The sequence below is a fragment of the Bos indicus x Bos taurus genome, chromosome 27 (genome assembly GCF_003369695.1).
Source record: "Bos indicus x Bos taurus breed Angus x Brahman F1 hybrid chromosome 27, Bos_hybrid_MaternalHap_v2.0, whole genome shotgun sequence".
Classification (NCBI taxonomy): domain Eukaryota; kingdom Metazoa; phylum Chordata; class Mammalia; order Artiodactyla; family Bovidae; genus Bos; species Bos indicus x Bos taurus.
In genome coordinates this window covers 28,013,114-28,035,554 of record NC_040102.1, presented here as the reverse complement: position 1 = coordinate 28,035,554, position 22,441 = coordinate 28,013,114, and the positions used below count along the sequence as shown (strand labels likewise).

Sequence of the window (22,441 nt, the reverse complement as noted above, 5' to 3'; positions counted from 1 at the left end):
AACACATTTCACCTTCCTGACCACGTCAATGGTTTGGTTAAATTATGTCATACAGGTTAAACAGGAATCAGGCAAAGTTACCAGTAGCAGAGACAGAAGTGGTTTCACTTTAAGATACACGATATCATTGGTTACGTGTTCAGTGTTCCACAAATAGGAATAGTAGCGAACAGGAATGGCAGTCAAAATGTGAATAAAACGAAAATGAGGAGAAGAAACACTGAATTCAGTATTTATGCAGCAAAGTAAAGAAACAGAGTTGTGCTAATCGATTCTAAAAATCCACTAGAACAGAAGCTTTATGAGGGTAAGGGCTTTTATTGGTTTTTATGGTGATATGATGCATTTAGAACCATGCCTGGCACATAGTAGGTGCCTGATATGTATTCACTGAATAAAGATAAAGAGGAAACAACAGAAGCAAACTGAAACATGAACATAACAACAATAATAAAAATGGAAAACAAGCATAAAAGCAGACATGGTATCATTTATGGCCTGGAAGAAAGTTCAGGATGAGAGTTATAGATCTAGTTCTCAGGGGCTTCCAGCTCAACATCAGACAAGTCATAAGCTTTTAATGTCTTTGTTTCTCAATCTACAGATTCTCTCTTCCTTCATGCTTTAAAAGGATACTATGAGATATTATTTAAAGGGCAGGAAGACAAACAGAGATGCATAGTCTGGGACATGATTTTCTGGGAATGTGAAAATGCTGATATGTATATTTATATGTCAATATAAAGGAAAAGAAGAAGGTGAGATAAAGAAAAGGGTCAAATTTTCAATCAGTGGTGGCTGTAACAAACCAGTATGTTGTTCATCAGATGAAAACATTTTTTGGTATGTGTTTTTGTAAAATGTGTAAGTATTGTTCAGTATTAAAATGTAATAAGTTTCTATAGGAAAGAAAAGACAGGTGAAAATGCTTTGATATCTCAGAGTGTAGCAGAATTTTGACACAGAAAAGCCAACACGGCATAATTAGGAAAATAAGAAAGATTCAAGATACAATTGGGAGTGTGAGAAGGGAGAGGAAGGAAGCAAAACTGGGTATCATAAAGGAATAAGGAGAAATAATTAAATTGGGATGTTCAGGAAAGAGGTGAGCCATATAGCCATCTGCTGCCTGTCAGGAAAGAGGTCATCTGAGAAAAACTAAGCTGTTTTCTCAAAAGCAAGCTGAATACTGTATGAGTGATGAAATAAAAAAGATCGTATCTGCCGAAAATTTAGTAAGAACAGAATGAGAGAATGAAAAGAAAATTTAACTTTAATTTTTTAAGTGGGAACTCTATACACATGACCAGTGCTCCCACTTGAAGTACGTCCTGTAACTAGCAGTGAGATGCCACTTAAACTACCAGATTTAGTCTCCAGCTCTAACTCTCTTGGGCTTCCCTGGTAGCTCAGATGCTAAAAAATCCCCCTGCAATGCAGGAGCCCCTGATATGATCCCTGGGTTGGAAAGATCCCCTGGAGAAGGGAATGGCTACCCACTCAAGTACTCTTGGACTTCATGGTGGCTCAGATGGTAAAGAATCTGCCTGCAATGCAGGAGACCCGGGTTAGGAAGACCCTTATCTAAAGAGTCAGACATGACTGAGTGACTTTCACTTTTCTTCACATCTAATCCTCTAGAACAGGGGAAAAATGACAGGGGAAAACAGCACTGTTGGGGATTAAATTCTGGGAGATGGGACATTGCTCTATTTTCTACTATTAGGGTTTCCCTAGGAGAAGGCAATGGCACCCCACTCCAGTGTTCTTGCCTGGAAAATCCCACGGATAGGGGGAGCCTGGTGGGCTGCTGTCTATGGGGTTGCACAGAGTCGGACACAAGTGAAGCGACTTAGCAGCAGCAGCAGCAGCAGCAGCAGCAGCAGCAGGGTTTCCTTAAACTTTTCAGAGTTTTGTGAATTTTAATAAAAGGGTTCATTTTACTAAACTGTTCAGAGTCTGGCTTTCCTCATCAGTAAATTAATAAAATTACTTAGCTCACATCAAGGATCTACCCGTTTCTTCCAGTTTTTAATGTCTTAGGCTTTCAATGAATATGGTGAAAGCAGAGAAAATCTGGAATCACCATTCTGGAACAACTATAGGTACAGTTGCAAGGAACTAGAAGAGTCTACTGGGCTTAAAGTGAATGCCACTTTTCAACAGAAGGGGAAAAATCCTATAGTATAGTCAATTGATCATGTTGAATTTTGCATAGTGTAGTAATTCATATTGTTACTCTGGTAACAACAGTGTGCCATGAAACTCAACAGTACAAAGAGTTAAGAAAAAGCAAAACAAGTTCGGCCTAAGATGAAAATACTAATACATTCTTTGCGTGTGTGTGTATGTGTGTGTGTGTGAGTGTGTATGTGTGTATATATACACACACACACACATATATATATATATATATATATACACATAATTTATTTATTCAGCTGCATTGAGTCTTCGTTGTGGCATGTGGGATTTTTACAGCATATACGATCTAGTTCCCTGCAGGGGCTGAACCCAGGCCCCTTGCATTGGGAGCATGGAGTCTTAGCCACTGGGCCACCAGGGAAGTCCCAGAAAATACTAATACATTCTTATACCCAAGACTCAGTTGTCAAGCAGGCTGCACCATTCAGAAATACATTTTCTTTCAGGATGGTACCCTAGTTTCCTGGTTACAACTTAATTAATCAGCTCTTTTTATAGTCATCTAAGTTTGCAATCTCCCAGCGTCAGATCTTTCCAGATAAACAAAAGGTAAGAAAAATGTTAAAGCCCAGGCAAAGGAAGCAAATGAATGGTTCCAGAATTGCCTTGATGAAAACTATAAACTATTAACATGATAGTTTAATTATGGTGGGAAACCACTAACCACACACAGAAAAACTTTAGAATTACATATACCTGTTTTAATGTTTTCATATTTTATGTATTGTCTAAATAGTAAATTCAAGCCTTGTATTAGATTGCTTACTCTCTACTTGTACGCATTGTCGAAGATGGTAAGAACATGCAATTATATTGCCTTATGAAAGAAATGCTCATTTTAAAATAGCTGACATAGTCACTATACCTCTAGTCTATTTAAAAGGTGACACTTTGCCTAATATAATAAAGACAAAGAGTGTCTTGATTTTAGAAGAGTCAGTAAGGGAGAGAGTAATTCTAGTATTTATGGAATAAAACCCTGATGTGCTAATAGGTAGATTGGTTTGGGAAATAACACAGCAGACACAATTACCGGGATTGTCTCTGTTCTACTCTCACCGGCTCCAGGATAAAGAAGAATCAATTAGCCCTCCACAGACTATGACCTTGAAGGCTACAGCTCTGTGCATAATACACTGAATATGCTGAGCCAGATAGAAACAGAGAATCAAGTTCTAAGACCACGGAAGAGCGCAGATAATGTCTTTTTAAAACATAAGCTGTGACAGCTTCAGGCATGTCAAAAGCATGCAGGATGATGAAAGAAAAGCCCCGTTCTTTCTGTGACTAAGCGATAGTTTCTTAGCAGAAGAGCAAAACGCGAAAGGGATTGCAAAATGACTATCTAATGCCAAGCTTTTCTTTCTTTCTTTCTTTTTCGCCGTCCTTTAGTTAATGGTTACAAGCTTTTAAAACAGCTAAACAATCACTTAAGAGTGTTTAAAACCAAAGCTCCCTGGACCAGTGCCTTTCCAAAATAAAAGAAATATAGACTCATAATTTTTAGGATATTTATGTTTTTGTTGTTTTCAGGCACTAGTTCAAAAAAGGAACCCTAAGGGTCTCACACAGCAAACCCTATAGGTGGTAAAGTGTTAACCAACTGTCTAGCCCTAACTTTCCAGAAAACTACATCCCAGACAGCTTTTGTAGGCTTATCTCCAGTGCACTCAGAGTGCTGCAGCTGTGTATCTGGCCAGAACTGGCTACTATGATGCTTTTAGACAGTAGTAAATCTTTTCCACTCAATAGAAACGCCAGAAAAATCAATGTCCTGCCTTGGAAAAAAAAGAAAAGAAACTGTATGGAATGTATAATCTATTAAAACACTTAGGAAAAGAATTTACCTTAGAAAAGAATTTCTCAAAACATCACAAGATACTTTTTAAAACAGTCCTAGATCAGGAAAATGTGCTGGAGGTTTCTTTGTTTGCTTGTTTTCCTCCAATGACAAAATTATAGGATTGAGTCAAAGAGTTTTTCAAAGGGTCTTCTTTCTTTTTCTGAACAGCTGAACTGATTCAGGCACATTTTAATTCAAGACTGAAGCTGAAAATGATAAAAAGACAAAAGAAGTAACCTTGTCTTCACGGTGAATTCTGCTTCTCTTTGCAGGATCTGTACTTGCTTTTTATAGCCTGTCATTTCATCTGGGTATTATTTCCCGGTCACTTTGCCAGGTGGGAAGAGGCGGTGAATACAGTGATGGCTGTCAGATCTTTAATGATGCTTCAGGGATTTGATAAAGATACAAAGCAGTGTCTGCAGAAAGGAGGTTCTTCCCTAATTACACCTGAAAAGCAAGCCTCTTTTTTTTTTTTTTCTTTAAATCTTTGCCACTGAAACTGGTGTGTATGAAATGAGCCTGAATCACAAGCACAAATCAAGTTTTTCTGCATTTCTAGAACATATGGCTCTCCTGCATACTGAACAACATGTCTGCAAAAGATATTTTTAATCTTCATTACCATCCAGAGGGAAACAGTAGGGGTATTTCACCACAGAATCTTTACCCTCACCTCTCCTTTAGAGACTTTACACATGGTCTTCAAACAGAATTCTCTGATCTTTTACTTTTTTCTAAGGAAACAGTTTCAATGCTGAAAATAAGACAGTGAAACAAAAGTAAATTAGAAACTTTTTTAAAAGCTATAGAAAATGCCTCTCTTCTATAATGACGTTTAAAACAATCTGACTAGTCATGGTTTGATCCTTGTCAACTTTTCCATTATAAAGCATTGCAACGACCCAGTACAGACGGCAGTAGGACTCCTCTGTATTGTTTTAAGAGCATGGGCTCTCTTCACTCACAGATTATTAAACAGGATTGCTGCAGTCTTATGGACAAAAAAGACGCATCTGAAAAAAAATGATTTATCTTACTAATGAATCTTGTACTTTCTAATGACTGTCAAGGAAGCTATTTAAATATTTGATTCCAGAAGACAAAACTAATTTGGACAAACCATAATAGGCAAGAATATATATACATATACATATATATATATGTGTGTGTGTGTGTGTGTGTATATACATATATATATATATATATATATATACATACACCAGAGTCACTTTGCTGTACAGAAGAAATTAACACAACATTGTAAAATCAACTATACTTGAATAAAATTTAAAAAAACCTAATTTGGGGAAAATCCTTTCATGTGGAATTGTACCAGATCCTGAATAAAACTGCCCCTAACAAGTGCTCAGCAACTTATACTATAATCTGAGCATGACAGCAACCTGCTGGTAAGAGGTGAGTGCTGTAAACATCTAAGACTTCATGTGGTATTGGGAAGAAGCAATTAAAGTACAAACGTGGGGAGAAGTGGTTTAGGGAACAAGAAGAAGAGATGGAGAAAGATAACTGGTAACTTGGGCTGGCTGGAAGGCAAAGGATAACAGAAAGGTGAAGAGAGGTAATGCAAAATTTATATGGGGAAAAAAAATCAGGATCCTACTCACTGTACAGAAGTCATATATATATATATAAGTATATATATATATATATATATATATATATATATATATATATAATGGTCTGATGTTTTCATCTCAAAAAGTGTTAGAAACCAATGGAATGGAACTGAAAGTCAAGCATGGCTCAGAGATGCTGCAGCTCTGGGTCCTCACCCCAGATTTCACCATCCAGGAAGAGGGAGTTGCTGTGATAGCATCAGTTCTAACCAGCAGTTTGTAAGGTCTTTTCACTCATCTCTCCCGGAGCAACCCAGTCACATGATGCGCTTAAACCAAACCCTGCTATTCAACTCCGAGAAGACAAGGACCCCGCTCTACGCTCTAGAGAACATTTCGGATGACCTCAAGCCCACCCATCTCCTCTACACATCCTCACCCGTCTCTCTCTACTTACAAAGTTTAGGAGCAGTTTGGAGATTAGTTTCTGTTGATGGTGGCTGAGTGGCTGCCTTGGGTGTTCTCAAGTCAGGGCTCCGAGTGGGTGAAGGGAGGGATGGAGCAGTGGACGGCCGGAAAGAAAAAGCGAAGATACGGTTCTTGGGGGTGGGGACCGCCGAAGGCTCGGAGGACCCAAGGGCATTGTCAACTTGCACTGTAACTCGAACCTCAGTTTCAGACTGAGCCCTGGAGACAGGTGAAGTGTACGCCTTGGCTGATACCCACACAGCAGCTGAAGCTGCAGTTGGATCCAGAGAAATAATAGGATCCTGGCCTAATCCCCCAGGGTCAAGGTGAGTGGGAGAGTCATACTCAAAAATCTTGTCCACAAACACCCACTTGAGGCCAGCGATGCAGAGGCAGAGGCTGACCAGGCAAGCCAGGATGGGGACGATGCAGATTTTCTCTGAGTTGAGACAACCTCTCAGGCGCTCGGTTTCCAGGCAGACGCAGCAGGGAAGAGTCAGGCCCACGAGCCCTGGGGACCTCCCATCTTCAGTCTGGGTCTCCGGCATGTCTTCGGCTGCCGGAAGCCCGTCCAGAGATGGGTCTGCACTCAGCTGAGTGGAAGGGCTCGAGGACCTCTCAGCAGCTCCCTCGGACATGTCTGGGGAATAAATCTCCATCGGCTCACCTCCAGGAGGCCTGGCCTCTCACACTGTCCATTACCATGCAAAGCCCCCCCCAACCAAATGATACAGCATCTTACAGGGAGAAATCGATAAGTCGTCCAAGTCCAAGGCCATTATCAAAAGCAAGAGGAGTTCAGGAGGAAGGCAGGGGAGGCCAAAAAAAACAAAAAACAAAAAACAACAACAAACCTCTAGCAACAACCAAATAAAAGTATATTGTAATTCTTGACTGCTGTTTCTGGGCCACTTTTGCAGTTCTTTTATATGCTTCTCCAAACCATCCTGGCTGGGTCAGGAAGACGGGAGGCCAGCGGAGAAACCCAGGAGCTGATGTGGCGGCGGTCGGTTAAGTAAACCAGTAGCCCAAACTGAAAGGCATGTTTCTCACCTCGAGCAGCTGGAGCTGGGGTCTGCTCAGATGGAGAAAGCAACTGTCATGCAGAAGAAGTAAAAGCAGGAGCAGGACCAGCGGCGGCGGCGGCGGCGGCAGCAGCGGCGGCGGCAGGAGCGGCAGCAGAGACAGTAGCAACAGCATCCTGTGGTGTGAGCGCGGCGGCTGAAAGGGGCTGAATCATCACAGAGCAGCAGGTGCCTGCCCTCCGAGCATCACAGCGAACCGTCTCATCGCAGAGCGAGCTGGAGGCGAGAGCGCGGCCGGGAGGGGCGGTCACCGCGCTCGCCGCCCTGCCTTCTCCCCCACCCCACCAGCCACTCCTCTTTGTCCTTCCTGAGCGCTCATTCACTTTCTTCCTCTGCGGCTCCTGCCTTCTCCACAGTCTCTTCCCCTTGCCGTCCCCCTCCTCATCCAGAGACTCTCTCTCTCCCCTCTCTCTTTCTTTTTTACCTCCCTCCTCTCCCAACCCCCACCCCTCTATCCGCACTCTGGGGCTGCTGGCTGGTCTGAGTAGAATCAGGATAACCCAGCAAGGCGGGACTGCCAGTGACTTCCTATTTTATCCAATTAGAAGGAATAAAGGCCATCAAATCAAAGAGAAGCAGGCAGACAGCAGTTAAGCTGAGTCCCCATGGCCCCCACCCAGCTAGCCTCCTTCTCTCTCTCTCTCTTTTTTTTCCTCCCTACCAAAGCTGCCCTAATCTTCCATCCCCACCTCCCATGCGCTAAAGTCTCCCTGGTTCTCTCTTCTGCACCCACTGTTGGGTCAGAAAAAGCCAGCGATCAATGCTAGCAATCTAACAAAGCTAGGATGAGGTGGGGGGTTGGATGTAGGTGGGACCTCATGGGTTGGACCTGAGGCTTGGCAAAGTCTGATATCTGATTCCTCCCTAGAGAGGTAAGCTTTTCAACAGCAATTTCTTCCTGCCTGCTGCAGAGAGATAGCATTCCGTCCCCAGCCCTCTAATAAGTTTTGTTCACCGAGAGGACTGTTATTGCCTGGTGTTTCAACCAACGGCAAGAACATTGTTTTTTTTTCCCTCCTAACCATGGACAGCTCTGCCTTCAGCCCTTGTCGCAATGATTGGGTAAGACTTGGTGATGCCCAAGTGTGAAGTGTGGAATATACATTGGAGAAGGGGGTGCTCAGGGAGGGAAGAGAGGTCTTTATGTACCTACACTGGTCACCTTTAAATTTCCATCCTTCTGTCCCACTCACAGCAGTCCCGGACTGACGTCCAGCCAACAAGGAACACCAGTAAGTAACAGCTAGAGAGGAGGCTCCCGCTTCGCCTTGAAATTAGCCTTCATTGTGACTCCACACTGCGGAGGTTGAATTCCCTGAGCGCTGTAATGTATACCACATGTCCTCAGCTATAACTGCACTGCAAGGATTAAGAAGACTTTTCTATAAGAGCACGCCTTTAGGGTTAAGTTTCAGGAGCTTTACCTTAAAGATAGTTTCACTGCCGACTCTTTTCTTTTTCCTTTTAAAACAGCAGTGGTTAAAAGGCTGGAAGAAATGCACTGTCCTTAATACAGAGGACAGGCAGTCCAGACCCTCCTGTTCACTGCATGTCTGCATCTGAATCTTTAATCCACACTTTACTGTGACTGGACACCTGAATGGTTTCCAAGGAACCATTTTGTTCACCTATGTCAATAGGAGTCTTAAAAACTGTCTCTAAATCCATACTACATAACCATTATGTGAGTCCCAGAAGCAATAAAATTTAAAGTTGAAGTCTGGAGAGAATCTGCTTTTTAAGCACGTTATATTTTGTAAAACACAATCTCCACTGCTTTGAAATATTTTTAAGCTTCTAAGTGGGCATGAGATAATATTATCATTCTTGCAAAATGAAATTAGCCCATAATTATAAGTGATTTAAAGGGTACTGATATCTTAAAATGTGTTTGCAGTACTATAACTAACAACAACAACAACAAAAGCCTGAACCAATTTGCATAATTGTAATTATGGCTCTGACAAGCTTCTGGGCAAAATGAATTATCCTTAAGTTCACCTCTACATAACCTGCATTTATATAGCAGTAACTTGTACTTTAAAATAATTCCTATGCCCACTTTCTAACTTTTAACTATTTGATTTGAAAGCAGAAAGATTTTTCTTAAAGATTCAAGCAACGGACATGAAATTTCACATCATCGAAAATCTATAGGGAGGCATTTACAGAATTCAGACTGAGAGGAATTAAGATTTTAATGATCATTATTCATGGAACGCTCAAAATCAGCTAGGCAAGTAAATACTTATGCTAAATTAGGATCATTTATAATTCCTTTAGATATCACCCAGGTTAAATTTGTGGTACTTAATTTCATGATTCTGCACCAAACCAGTATTTCACGCAAGTATCATACATTGGCATTTCACCTACAGCCAAGGTCACCTGGATTTCAAAGACTAACACAGAGTTCAGAGCCCAGATCAGGTAGGGAAGCGAAGGGACTGAGAAGAGTAACCTGTAATTAAGAAAAGTGCTCCTTCAGTTGTGCCAATACCAACTATTTGCCTTGCCTTAATCATTAAGAACAAACATATTCAGCAGACAAAGTAATTACTGGGCACTGCTTTAGCCATCATATTAAAGATGACCAGCACTTACAAAGGAAAAGAACGGATTATGTAAAGGATAGGAACTTAAGAGACAGACTACACAAATCACACTGTGGGATATATATGTGTCCTCCCTGGAGAGGCAAGTGGCTTCTTGGAGCTAAGATCAGTTTGCAGAGAGCCAGCCTCCCATGGTGTTTCTTCCTATGCAGTTGGAAGGTAAATGTAATTGAGAATGGGAGTAGGACAGGAGGTAACGAATAAAAGGAATTCTCCATTAGGTCTATACTTGAGACGAGGAGTCAGAAGTTGCCTTTATCCCTTTAGCAAGTCTTACTAGCAATAAAGAAGTGAATACAGGGTGATATGAATGGGATTGAGGGTCAGAATTTCTTTGACTAGAACATACATGTTTTTAAGAAGAATTGCAAGCATATGTCACTTTAATCCTTTAGCCTCCATCTTCAATAAAGCTCAGGAACACCCATATTTCCATGTCCCCTTAAACAAACAATGAACAAGAAACAAATTATTATTACCTTTTTAAAACCACATAACCACCTCTTCTATAACAACAAAAGCTACCTTTGTAGAGCTCCACTGTGATTCCAGGCGCTCTGCTAGGTTCTTGCCATACATGATTTCTGATCTTCACTAAATTCTATACAGAACATATTATCTTTTTTGTTTAAAAAAAAAAAAAAAGGACCCAGGCAGCTTATATAACTCAGCTATGGACACATAGCTTTTAAACAATAGCACCAATAGCACCGATTTTGAACAAAATTGTGACTCATGCTATTTCTACCAAATAATACTGTTTCTTGTTTTTAATCAAAAGAAGGCATCTGATTACATATTGTTTACCTATTACTTCAATAGGAAAAATAAGAGAACCAGAAAGTGTAACAATGAAATAGGCATTTTAATTTTACTTTAATGTAGTTGCTAAATGAACTTAAAGGTGCCAAGTTTCCAAAACAAGAGCCTTCTAAAATTCTGCCTAGTGATCTTTAGAAGTTTCAAGAATTAAGCATAGGTTATTTACATATGATCTGTTTATAGTTTAAATAGAAGAGATCTTCCACAGTCTCTGTTCTGAGATCTTGGGAAGATCTCAGGATTTCAGTTACATATTGCTATGAAACAAATTGCCCTGAAACACATTACATTTGTTGTTAAACTAACAACCACTGTATTACATCTCACTAGCCCGCAGGATTACTGGGTTCAGCTGAGTGGTTCTTCTGCTCCATTAGATATCAGCTAGGGCTGCAATCCATTGGAGGTGTAACTGAGCTGAAAAAGTCAAGATTCACACACATGACTAGCAGCTGATGCCAGATGTCAGCCAGGAACTCAGCTGGGACTGTCAGATGGTGCACCAACATGTGGCTTCTCCATGTGGCCTGGACTTCTCACACATGGCAGCTGCGTTCTGAGAGGATACAGCCCAAGAGCAAGGAAGCACAAGCTGCCAGTCCTCCTTAAGACTGACTTTGGAAGTGGTACAGGCTCATTTCCATTGCATCCTATTGGCCAAATAGTCACAGTGCCAACTGAGATTCAAGGAAAGGGGAGATAAACCTTGATGGAGACAGTGACAAGGAATTTGCAACTGCAGTTAATCTACCACAACAGTTAAAGTCAATGTTAGTAAGTCAACCTGGGTCAAGAGGCTCTGCGGTAATGTAGAATGAGATTCAGCAGAACCAAGTCAAAATGCACTTACATTTCTGATACACAGTATTCCAGCCTCCTTCTAAACAAGCTTCAATGAAGAAAACAATCCCATTATGTTGTGCATACGTGAGTGCTTATGCTCAGGTGTGTCTGACTCTTTGCAACCCTTTGAGCCCGCCAGGCTCCTCTGTCCGTGGGATTTTTCAGGCAAGAATACTGGAGTGGTTTGCCATTTCCTTCTCTAGGGGATCTTCCTGACCCAGGACTGAACCTGCATCTCCTGTGTCTCCTGCAGGCAGATTCTTTACCCACTGAGCCATCAGGGAAGCCTTCTATTATATCGTCCAATAGAAAATACTAAAATTCCTCTGCTACTTCAAGTCAAGCTAGGCTACTACATCTGCATCCCTTTTATTTATTTTATTATCAGAAATATTTAGCATACCTCCAGGAGATGAAAGAGGATGACCATATCACATAAACTTGCTTTCTCTTTTACTTTTTTTTTTTTTTGGTGTATTGGTTATTTCCCACTGAAAACGTTTATCTCTGAAAAAGACGACCCTTGCTCTGTATGTTTATGGCCAAAACATAGAATTTACTTTGTGATATCTAATACCATGATGATAGCAGTGATTTCATTTTTTGGATTGCAATCTTTGAGGATGACTATGTATAAATTATAATGATTTATTCATTGCTAATGAATTAATCACAATTTTCACAAGAAAGCTTCAGGACTTAAAAGGATCCCTAAAAACTTGCTGCTTCTTATAAGAGGACCAAGTACTCAAGTGGATCTGTTAGCTTCTCCCTGTCCATTTGAAAATCTTCCCCCAGCTCACATCTCAGCCCCTCCATGGAACTCCTTCATGGTCCCAAGTCAAAGATACATCATTCTTTAACTTTATTTTTGTTGGGGTACATCTTCCCAGGTGTTACTACTTAATTATGTGACATACATAGGATGGATGGGGAAGAATACAATTTCTTTGAAGGCCAGGTCTATTAGTATCTGGCTGTTGCAAACTAGAGCTATGCTAGCCATTCAATACACACATCTTGTTTGGTTTTATTTTTAATTGCAATTCAATTACACAGATCATGGCACCTCTAATAAATTGGTAGACTTTTTTCATGTCCATCTATCCATTTAAAATGCTCTCTATACTCCACTCTATTTTTTCACATCTTCTAATGATCAGTTCAGATACATGCTTATCAAATTTATGACTGTTTCCAAATATGGCTTTTATGAATTTATTTTCATCTAGGGAAACTTTGTTACCCCAACTATATTAACTCTCAACTGCCATGGTATTTTTCAGGCAAGAATACTAGAGTGGATTGCCATTTCCTTCTCCAGGGGATCTTCTTGACCCAGGGACCAAACCTGCATCTCCCATGTCTCCTGCAGGCAGATTCTTTACCCGCTGAGCCATCAGGGCAGCCCCTTATTATATCATCCAATAGAAAACACTCAAATTCCTCTGCTACTTCAAGTCAAGTTAGGCTACACAATCTTAGTTTTGCATAGATCCTTTTAGGAGATGGACAGTTAGGAATAACCCAATATTGAACTGTTTTTCCTGCAGTTCTCTCTTCACCTAAACAGAAAAGTTTTCTCAGGGCAAACCAAATTCATGGGCTTGCCAATGTTCTTCTATATTACTCATAATGCTAAACAGGCTAAGATGAAACCCGTTTCACTTTACTGGGCAAGTATTTTTCTCCCCACTTTGAGGGTGAATCAAGACTCTGATTCTCCTTTATTTTTACCCAGTGAAAATTATTTCAGTAAAGACAGTTTGACTTACTTGGAAGAATCATGTTGTGAGAAGCTGTACTGAATGTCTGATACTGACTCTGGGATTGTGTCCTCATTTTGTAACAAATGATCCATTTACTCTGGCACATTTTGTTCTTTATAAGTTTAGGTCCTTTGATCTTCAGCTGCAGTTCAAGAGACAGTAAAGGATCTCAAAGATGAGGATGTGAGAATTTTATACAGACATGATTTTTTTTAAATTAAATCCCATGTTTATAATCTGATTACTTTGAGAGAAACTATTATTTTCTCACTCCCCATGAGTAAAATCATTAGTTATATACAATGATTTTCTTCTTAGTTTTACAAGTCACCTTTCTTTTAATATTATCTTGGACATGTTTGGAACTAGACGGAGATCACTGCACATCACTGTGATAAATGCCAATGAACTGTTCCTAGTAAAATGGTTAATTTTATGTTATGTGAATTCCAACTCAATAAAAAAATAATACTACACTGCACACTCATCATGGTTTCAGCTTCTCTAACATTTACTTTTAAAAGGAAAACACAGTCAATCTGACCAGTTTTTCCAGTGCACTGCACTAAAATAATCAGACTTTGTCATGTATAGATTGCTCTTTCTTCTACAAAATCTAACAGGTCATGTAGCATTGAATCTCTGACAATTCTTAATTATCTATGGACTCTAAATTGATGTTGATGATGCAATATTACATCCCAAGGAACTCAAAAGCACAAATAAGGATATAATAAATTGATCTGTCATTGAGAATTTCAATACAAAAGTTTTATGAGAAAATGAGCAAAGGCTTATAACTCTAGCTCATTTTATATACTTAAAATATTATTTCTCATTCTTCAATGCCATTCCATTTACATATTTAGAATACATTAGAAATATAAGCCAAAAGATGGGTAGACAGTAGCAGGTATTTGAATTATCTGTATTTTCAACACAGTGTGGTTTGTTATGGAAAGTGTGATAAACTCATTACCAGAATGTGAGCTCCATAAGGGCCAGCACTTGTGACTGTTTCCATTAACACATCCCTACTACCTAGAACATGCCTGGCACACAGAGGCTGGTAAGTATTACTGAGTTAATGCATCAACATGGAAACTACTAAAGAAGGATGTAGTTTGGAAGGACTGATGCTGAAGCTGAAGCTCCAATACTTTGGCCACCTGATGCAAAGAACTGACTCATTGGAAAAGACCCTGATGCTGGGAAAGATTGAAGGCAAGAGGAGAAGGGGATGACAGAGGATGAGATGGTTGGATGGCATCACCAACTCGATGGACATGAATTTGAGCAACCTCCAGGAGTTGGTGATGGACAGGGAGCATGGGGTCGCAAAGAATCAGACATGACTGAGTGACTGAACTGAACTGAAAGGATGTAAAAACTATTGAAAAAATATCTTAAAAGACACGGATACATCATCAGTTCAGTTCAGTTGCTCAGTCATGTCTATATGGATACACCATATAGAGTTTTCTTTGTGTGAATGAAGCAAATAATATTAAATTAACTGTGTATGATGGGAAGAAGAAAAACCAAAAGGAAAATCATCTTTATAGGGACTACTCTGAGGTTATATGGATGGATGGTCATTCATGATTATTAGACAATACATGTGGAATTAGTTACCTTGAACAAGTATCTTTGCTTCACTTCATTAATATTCACTACTATAAGCTCCCAGCACAAAGCAACACAGCTAACAGAGAATTTTTGTTTGTTATATTCTTAGGTATTGTGGCAAATTGCACAATATACAAGAAATACTCTGTATTTTTAAGTGCATGGATATGTATAATAGTATTTAAGGAAAACTGTAAAGGCTATACTCTGGTGAAGTAAGAGAAATTAAATATAATAAATAATTAACTAAACATGAAAATCAATGCAAATGTAATACAATTCAGTGCAGTTTCAAAAAATGGAAGTTGTTGAACTTGATTTATACTTAGGCACTAGCTATTTGTTTATAGTTGGGTTGCTGATCAGCTGACTGATCTCCAGAGGAATTAAAAAAAAAAACGCATTGAGTACATCACCCTTACAAATGCCCTAGCAATCTGTTAATTTGTTTTGAAAATCTTCTGTTTCAAACAGAAACTGTTAAGCATGAGATGGTCCACATGTGAAGGCAGCTGTGAATTACTTACAAAAGAGTTCCATCTATTCAAGACACTCTGAAATGTCATAAAAAGCCATGTGTAAAATAAACCCTCAGTTTTCCTGAAATAAAGGAAGCTTGGGAAGGGGATGATCTGAATTGTTCTACTTTTCAACACAACCCAAACCTGTACATCTGAGAAGACTTCAGCCAGAGGAAACATCTTAAAAATATACATTTTCCACAGAATCTACACAGTTCTCTCTCCTTTTTGCTGATTAAAATGAAAATGCAAAGTTGTGCCAAAGGGAAAAAAAAGAGGGATAAAAATATATGCATTTTCTAGAACTGATCTGGCATTCCAGTGAGCCATCTAACCGGCAATTCTGCTGTAAGGTCATAAGCCCTATGATACTCTTACAAGCAGAAGTATTCCATTTAAAATCAGATGCCAGCTCCATATTTTCTGCAGTGTCTCAGTTCAAGGGGTGGAAACTTTTTCTGCCTTGTGGGACAATTTTTATTACTTTCAAAATATGAATTTGAAAATTGTAAGACAAAAATATCTTATGATTGGAACACCAGTTCAAAACTTTGTATCATAAATCACACCACACCTCGTATTGTTAGTTAGATTGGTTTAAGAATGACTTGTATCTTTTCTATTTCAGAAATCATCTGGAGTGAAAGGATGCAGGCTTAATGCAAAGATGAACTGTCATCTTGAGAATAATTAGGTTTTAAATTTTTCATTGGCTGACTGTTGGAACTGGAACAGCCTTGACCCATGAATTTTATCTTACACAAAAAAGATCTCTGGAGATAAAAAATAATCTGCCTGGAGCACCAACATTAATTTCAGAGACAAGACTAGAAGTCAAGGATATTGCTCCTTCCCTTTCAACTCATTGCTACAAAGTGAAGCTTTTTAGTTTCTCACTAACCATATAGACACCCTTTAGTAACTGCCATAAAGTGAACGGTTCAATTTCGTCACCACTACCGTCAGTTATCCCTATAGCAATACCTTACATGAACTTTTACTGTGACTGTTTCTACTTGAAAGTTTAATCTTTTTAATGCTCCTCTGACTACTTTTGGTCACAGCTCTACTGAATATTCAGACCCTTTTTCTGGGAGTTATTAAGAAGCCAGTATTCATATTTAGACTCGGTTATTAACATTTCATCACTAAGGGATGTAGAGTGCAGAATGTAGGCAAAATGTAGGCTCTAATCACTTCCATGGGAAGGTGTAGAATCAAGAGACTCTAGTGGATAAAATGGAGCTTATCTTCTGGAAAGAAGACTGTCACCCCAAAATAGCGATCAGGGGACTCTCTGGTGGTCCAGTGGTTAAAATTTCACCTTCCAACGCAGAGGGTACAGTTAGATCCCTGGTTGGGGAGCCTAAATCCTGCATGCCTTGTGTCCAAAAAGCCAAAACATAAAACACAAGTGATACTGTAACAAATTCAATAGAGACTTCACACATGGTCCACATCCAAAGAAAATCTTTAAAAAAAATAGAGATCAGTCCAGTATTACTGCAGTGACTCAAATACATACAATGTCAATCTGAGAATTGGTGAGCCAGGGTTACATCTTCTTTTAATCTGGAGAATTAGAAATCTGGGACAGGGGAAGGAGTGATCATCAGAAACAGGAAAAGGAAGGCTTCTGATGACTGAGTTAAAACCTGAAATACGATGACTAGAAAATTCCAGGTCCAAATATGATGACTTATTCCAGGGAAACACGTGTTCTGTTTGTTGACATAATCCATCAACCATACATTATTTTAAATAAAGCAATTAAACATGTACATCATTCATGCTGGGATATTTGGGGATAAGATGCATTCACAAATGCAACTTACTTCAAACTGCCTCAAAAACAAAAAGTTGACTGATAGATAAATGGATACACGTTTGACAAAGCAACTATGGCAGAAGTTAACTGTAAAATCTAGAGATATGGCCTACATTGTTCACAAGTCATTCAACTTTTCTATATGTTTCAAATTTTCATAATAAAAATGCTAGAAAAACTTAAAAAGATTTTTTCATGGCTATTTCTGACCACGACATATATCGTATGTTTTATTATAAAACCTTGTAGTGAAAGTGAAAGTCGCTCAGTCGTGTCCAACTCTTTGTGACCCCATGGACTATACAGTCCATGGAATTCTCCAGACCAGAATACTGGACTGGGTAGCCTTTCCCTTCTTCAGGGGATCTTCCCAACCCAGAGATCGAACCCAGGTCTCCTGCATTGAAGGCGGGTTCTTTACCAGCTGAGCCACAAGGGAAGCCCAAGAATACTGGAGTGGGTAGCCTATCCCTTTTCCAGCGGATCTTCCCGACCTAGGAATTGAACTGGGGTCTCCTGCAGTGCAGGCGGATTCTGTACCAGCTGAGCTATCAGGGAAGCCCATAAACCTTGTAACCTGATGCCAAAGAAAACAAATAATCTACCAATCTTACATTCAGTAACCTTCACTGAATTATTTTCTTTCCTCTATTGCATAAGCCCTCCCCACCTACCCTCCCCTACCACACTTACTTTAAGATGAATTCCAAAATTATATCAGGAATATAAGTCACACAATTTGAGTCATTATCTAATGGCAAAGGAGTATCTTTCTATGACAAACCATTAGCTGCTACAGAAAATCTAAGATCTCTTCCTGACCCCTCCTTCCATACCATTCCTTTATTGAGAAGAGATTTTGCTTAATGTGATTCTTTAATCACTAGGGAATTGAAACATCTATGAATAATGTGAACAGGGAAATCGTAACATTCATTCTACTGACAAAATCAGAAGGGTTGGACAGTAAACTTCATTTTGTTGGGGGAAAAAAAAAGAATCCTTTTATTGTTAACGACACTCCCATCCTGAAGATATCTTTTTCAAAGGTCAACTGGTCAGTGGACACTGTGAGGTCAAAGGCTTTGATGCAGAAGTTGAGTTTCTCCACTGCTGTATCTCCCTTCCAGTTTGGCATACAGAAATTTTATAAAACTATTAAATATTTATGATGCAGTACAAAGCCCCTCTAAAAGCATCTGTATTTAACTAAATCATGTCACTGACAGCAAGAGGCACGTACAGCAATTTAACCTAGCAGGAAAAGTACTTCTTTTACATAACACTGCAGTGCAGAGAGTTTCAACCATATGCTTCTTTCTGTCCCCACATACCTCCTGTAAGAAGGGAAAGCTTAACTTAAATGGTTCAAAGGGCTTTTAGACAGGCTTCTCAAATGAAACATAAATCTTTTGAAGTGCTCCTCAAAAATTCTTCCCTGAGGCTTTGCCAGGACTCTGTCACTAGAGGTCAGACAAATAGCCCATCCTCAGGTTAAGCCTCCTTAACCCCAGGTTAAATACCTGGATTTAGTCCCATCTTTTCTTCTATCACCACGTCCTTCCAAATGTTTACTATAGTCTATCACTGATTGATGTTAAAGGCACCTAAAATGTATCCATGTCCAACTGGATCCCCATCAGCCTTCCCTTTACTCACAAAAAGACTCCAGGTTTTGTCTGGGTATGCATGCTAAGTCACTTCAGTCCTGTCCAACTCTCTGGGAACCTATGGATTGTAGCCTGTCGGGCTTGTCTGTCCATGGGATTTTCCAAGCAAGAATACTGGGGAGTGAGTTGCCATTCCCTTCTCCAGGGGATCTTCCCAATCCAGGGATTGAACCTGTGTCTTCTGTGTCTCCTGCATTACAGGTGGATGTTTTACCGGCTGAGCCATCGGGGAAGCCCCTTGTATGGGTCTGTCTAAAGTTAAATTATTGTTAACCATTCATACCTCTTAATACCAAAGAATCTATTGAGATATGTACTACTACTTAAGGATTTTTTTAAGCTACCTAAGCATTGGGTGATGCAGAAGAACAGCAGAGAGAGATCTCTAAGATGAAAAAACATTTTTAAGCATCTGAGGCTTAGAACTAGCTGTACTTACTCCCGGAGACAGGAGGTTTCAAAATAACTTCCGGCTGGGGAAAAAAATGGGTACAGAAATTATTATTTTAGTGATGTGTATGCTGTCAAAAATCAGGGCTAAATGCTTGAGTTGTCCAACTTGAAATGATATTACTGTAATTCTGCCAGCATACAGCAAGTGATTAGGAAATTTGCTGCTCAGCATTTAAACTAACTTCTTTTCGCGGTCTGGTGGGAAAAAATGGAAAACCTCAGGATGACCTGCTTCTCAAAAGCAGGTTTCAAATTTTAAGGCCACTGTATTTTATATAATGAAAGTAACTTAAGGCCCCATGATATATGTTAATTTATCTACCTATCCATCCACCCATCCATCCAAAAAATTGTTTACTAAGTGACCAGTTACGTGCCTGGCATCATGCTGAGGCTTACAGATTGGGTAGCAAGAAAGTAAAAGAAGTTCCATCCCATAATCACCCTCTTCTCTGAAGCAGTAAGCGAGGTAATCTGCTGAGAGAGACAACATGATTCAAATTTTGAGAGTGGTAAGGTCTGAGTCACCTTGGAAAACAGAAAAGAAGGCTAACTGTAAAGAACAGAAGCAGGTCAGATATTGTGGCAAGTTGTATATACTCATCTGTTGCTGCTGCTGCTGCTAAGTCGCTTCAGTCATGTCCGACTCTGTGAGACCCCATAGACGGCAGCCCAGCAGGCTCCGCTGTCCCTGGGATTCTCCAAGCAAGAACACTGGAGTGGGCTGCCATTTTCTTCTCCAATGCATGAAAGTGAAAAGTGAAAGTGAAGTCGCTCAGTCGTGTCTGACTATTAGCAACCCCATGGACTGCAGCCCACCAGGCCCCTCTGTCCATGGGATTTTCCAGGCAAGAGTACTGGAGTGGGGTGCCTTTGCCTTCTCCATATACCCATCAGTCCTTCCTTATTTGCTGTCCTCACTCTCAGGATTGTAAATCATTGTCTCCTCTTGAGAATTACATTTGGAAAGTGCAACCAATGGAAGAAGACTTTAAAACAGTCATTGGAGGGTAAATATATGCCAAGTGAAATAAGTCAGACAGAGAAAGACAAATACTGTCTGATATGACTTATATGCAGAGTCTAAAAAATACAATAAACAAATGAACATAAAAAATGCATAATATAAAAAAGAGGCAGACTCATAGCTACGGGGAACAAGCTAGCAGTTACCAGTGTGGGAGAGGATATACGGGGTAGGAAGACTAAGAGGTACAAACGGTTACGTGTGAAATAAGCTATAAGGGTATACAGTACAACACGGGGAAGATAGAGGAACTTAGCAATTATTTTATAATAATTACTAAGGGGGGATAACCTTTAAAAATTGTGGCTCACTATATTGTACGTCTGTAACTTATATATCAACTATAGTTCAATAAAAAATAAATTTAAAAAATCATTGATGACATAAGAAACTACTTTCTGTTGAGCTCTACAGAACTTGAACTCAAACAAGACTGAAGTGGGGATAGGAGGAAGAGAAGAAAACAAGAACAAATGAGATCATGAGAAGGTGAAAGTTCACATGCATATCACAGTTTCCACTTCAGATTTACTTCTCAGATCAGTGCACTTTTTCCCAGCACCAGAATTTAATCTGCAACATCGGGTGATCCATTTCATTCTGCTGTGTGGCTTGACTCTGGCCATGATGAATCCCACCCATTCAAATGATGTTTCCAGGAAGCCCATGAATCTAAGAACTTTAACCTATAAACAGTATGATGCCCCTCTGTAGCCTATTTCTTCTGTGAATAAGATGAGAGAAGAAGATATACCATAAACGCAGAGTTCAGCTGCTGCTGCTGCTGCTGCTGCTAAGTCGCTTCAGTCATGTCCGACTCTGTGTGACCCCGTAGACGGCAGCCCAGCAGGCTCCCCCATCCCTGGGATTCTCCAGGCAAGAACACTGGAGTGGGTTGCCATTTCCTTCTCCAATGCATGAAAGTGAAAAGTGAAAGTGAAGTTGCTCAGTCGTGTCTGACTCTTTGCGACCCCATGGACTGCAGCCCACCATGGGATTTTCCAGGCAAGAGTACTGGAGTAGGGTGCCATTGCCTTCTCCAACAGAGTTCAGCAGGAAAGTTTAATTTCTCTCTTTCAATGATTACTTGGGAGAAATTAAATCAGTATTTGAAAACATTGTGCATTTACAGCAAGTTCAAAATTATTCATATTAAACTGAAAAGCGAAACTTTGGTCTTTAATGACTCTTCTGCCATAGATTTTCCATATATTTCTCTCTTTTTTGGGCACTTTATTTCTATTTTTAATTGAAGGGTCATTGCTTTGGAGAATTTTGTGGTTTTCTGTCATACATCAACAAGATTTCCCATGTCTTTCTTAAAATGTGTGCTCTTTCTCAGATTTTCCAGATGTGTTCTAGATTGATTTTGCCCCTACTGCCTTTGGGAATTTCATTAATTCATTCAGTAACTGTTTGGTAAGTGTCTAGTACGTTCTAAGGGGTCACAAAGAGTGGGACATGGCTTAGCGACTGAACAACACGATATGTGCCAGGCCCTGCACAAAACTGAGAAGAGGGAAGGGACTGCAGTGGTTCCTGCTTCCAAGGTGTTATATTCTAAAAAGGAACTTCGTTTTCTTAATCCCAGTCTGGCACAAATGCCAGCACTGCAGAAGTGAGAGTCCGCAGTCTTAGAATAGATTCTATTTGTGTGGCAGACACATTGTGGAGTGATTAAAAGGAAAAAAAAAAAGAGCCCAGCAAGAAATACTATTTGTTGTATAAGCATGCATAAGTTTCTCAGATTTTCCTTCACTGAGGATCCAGTTATGAAAGCGATTACCTCTGAAGAGTTTTGTTTTGATGAGTATTGGAAGAAAAATGCAGAAATTCCTTTCCAGAAAGGACCATGCCCTAGAGGCTTTGGAATTACTGTGACAATTATGCTATTAGAAAAACACAATCCATCTTTTTCATTCTCAGTCACTATTAATATCAAAACAAAACACCCATCAACCCAACTGGGCTGTAATAGAAAATTAATGGTGGGTTGATTTTTTTCTTTAAGTTTTTAAAAAAACTTTATTGCTTGATTGTTTCTGGCAGATAGAGTAAAATTAAAAAATATTCATACATTTTA

The 22,441-nt window shown here is 39.7% G+C and overlaps 1 protein-coding gene across 19 annotated transcripts in view; it reads right to left on the bottom strand.

Annotated features, from left to right (window-relative positions):
* The window catches only part of NRG1 (neuregulin 1), a 1,152,455-nt gene that overhangs the window by 120,943 nt on the left and 1,009,071 nt on the right, over positions 1–22,441 (bottom strand). Inside the window, exon 1 of one of the 19 annotated variants that reach the window (XM_027530091.1) lies at positions 6,086–7,570. The exons of 15 other annotated variants lie outside the window; for them this stretch is intronic. In XM_027530091.1, the coding sequence (XP_027385892.1) occupies positions 6,086–6,755 (670 nt within the window). In that variant the 5' untranslated portion in view covers positions 6,756–7,570. Of the gene's footprint in view, positions 1–6,085; positions 7,571–22,441 lie in introns of those variants that run through there. 3 more of the 19 variants (XM_027530090.1, XM_027530082.1, XM_027530080.1) reach the window with 3 other exon arrangements.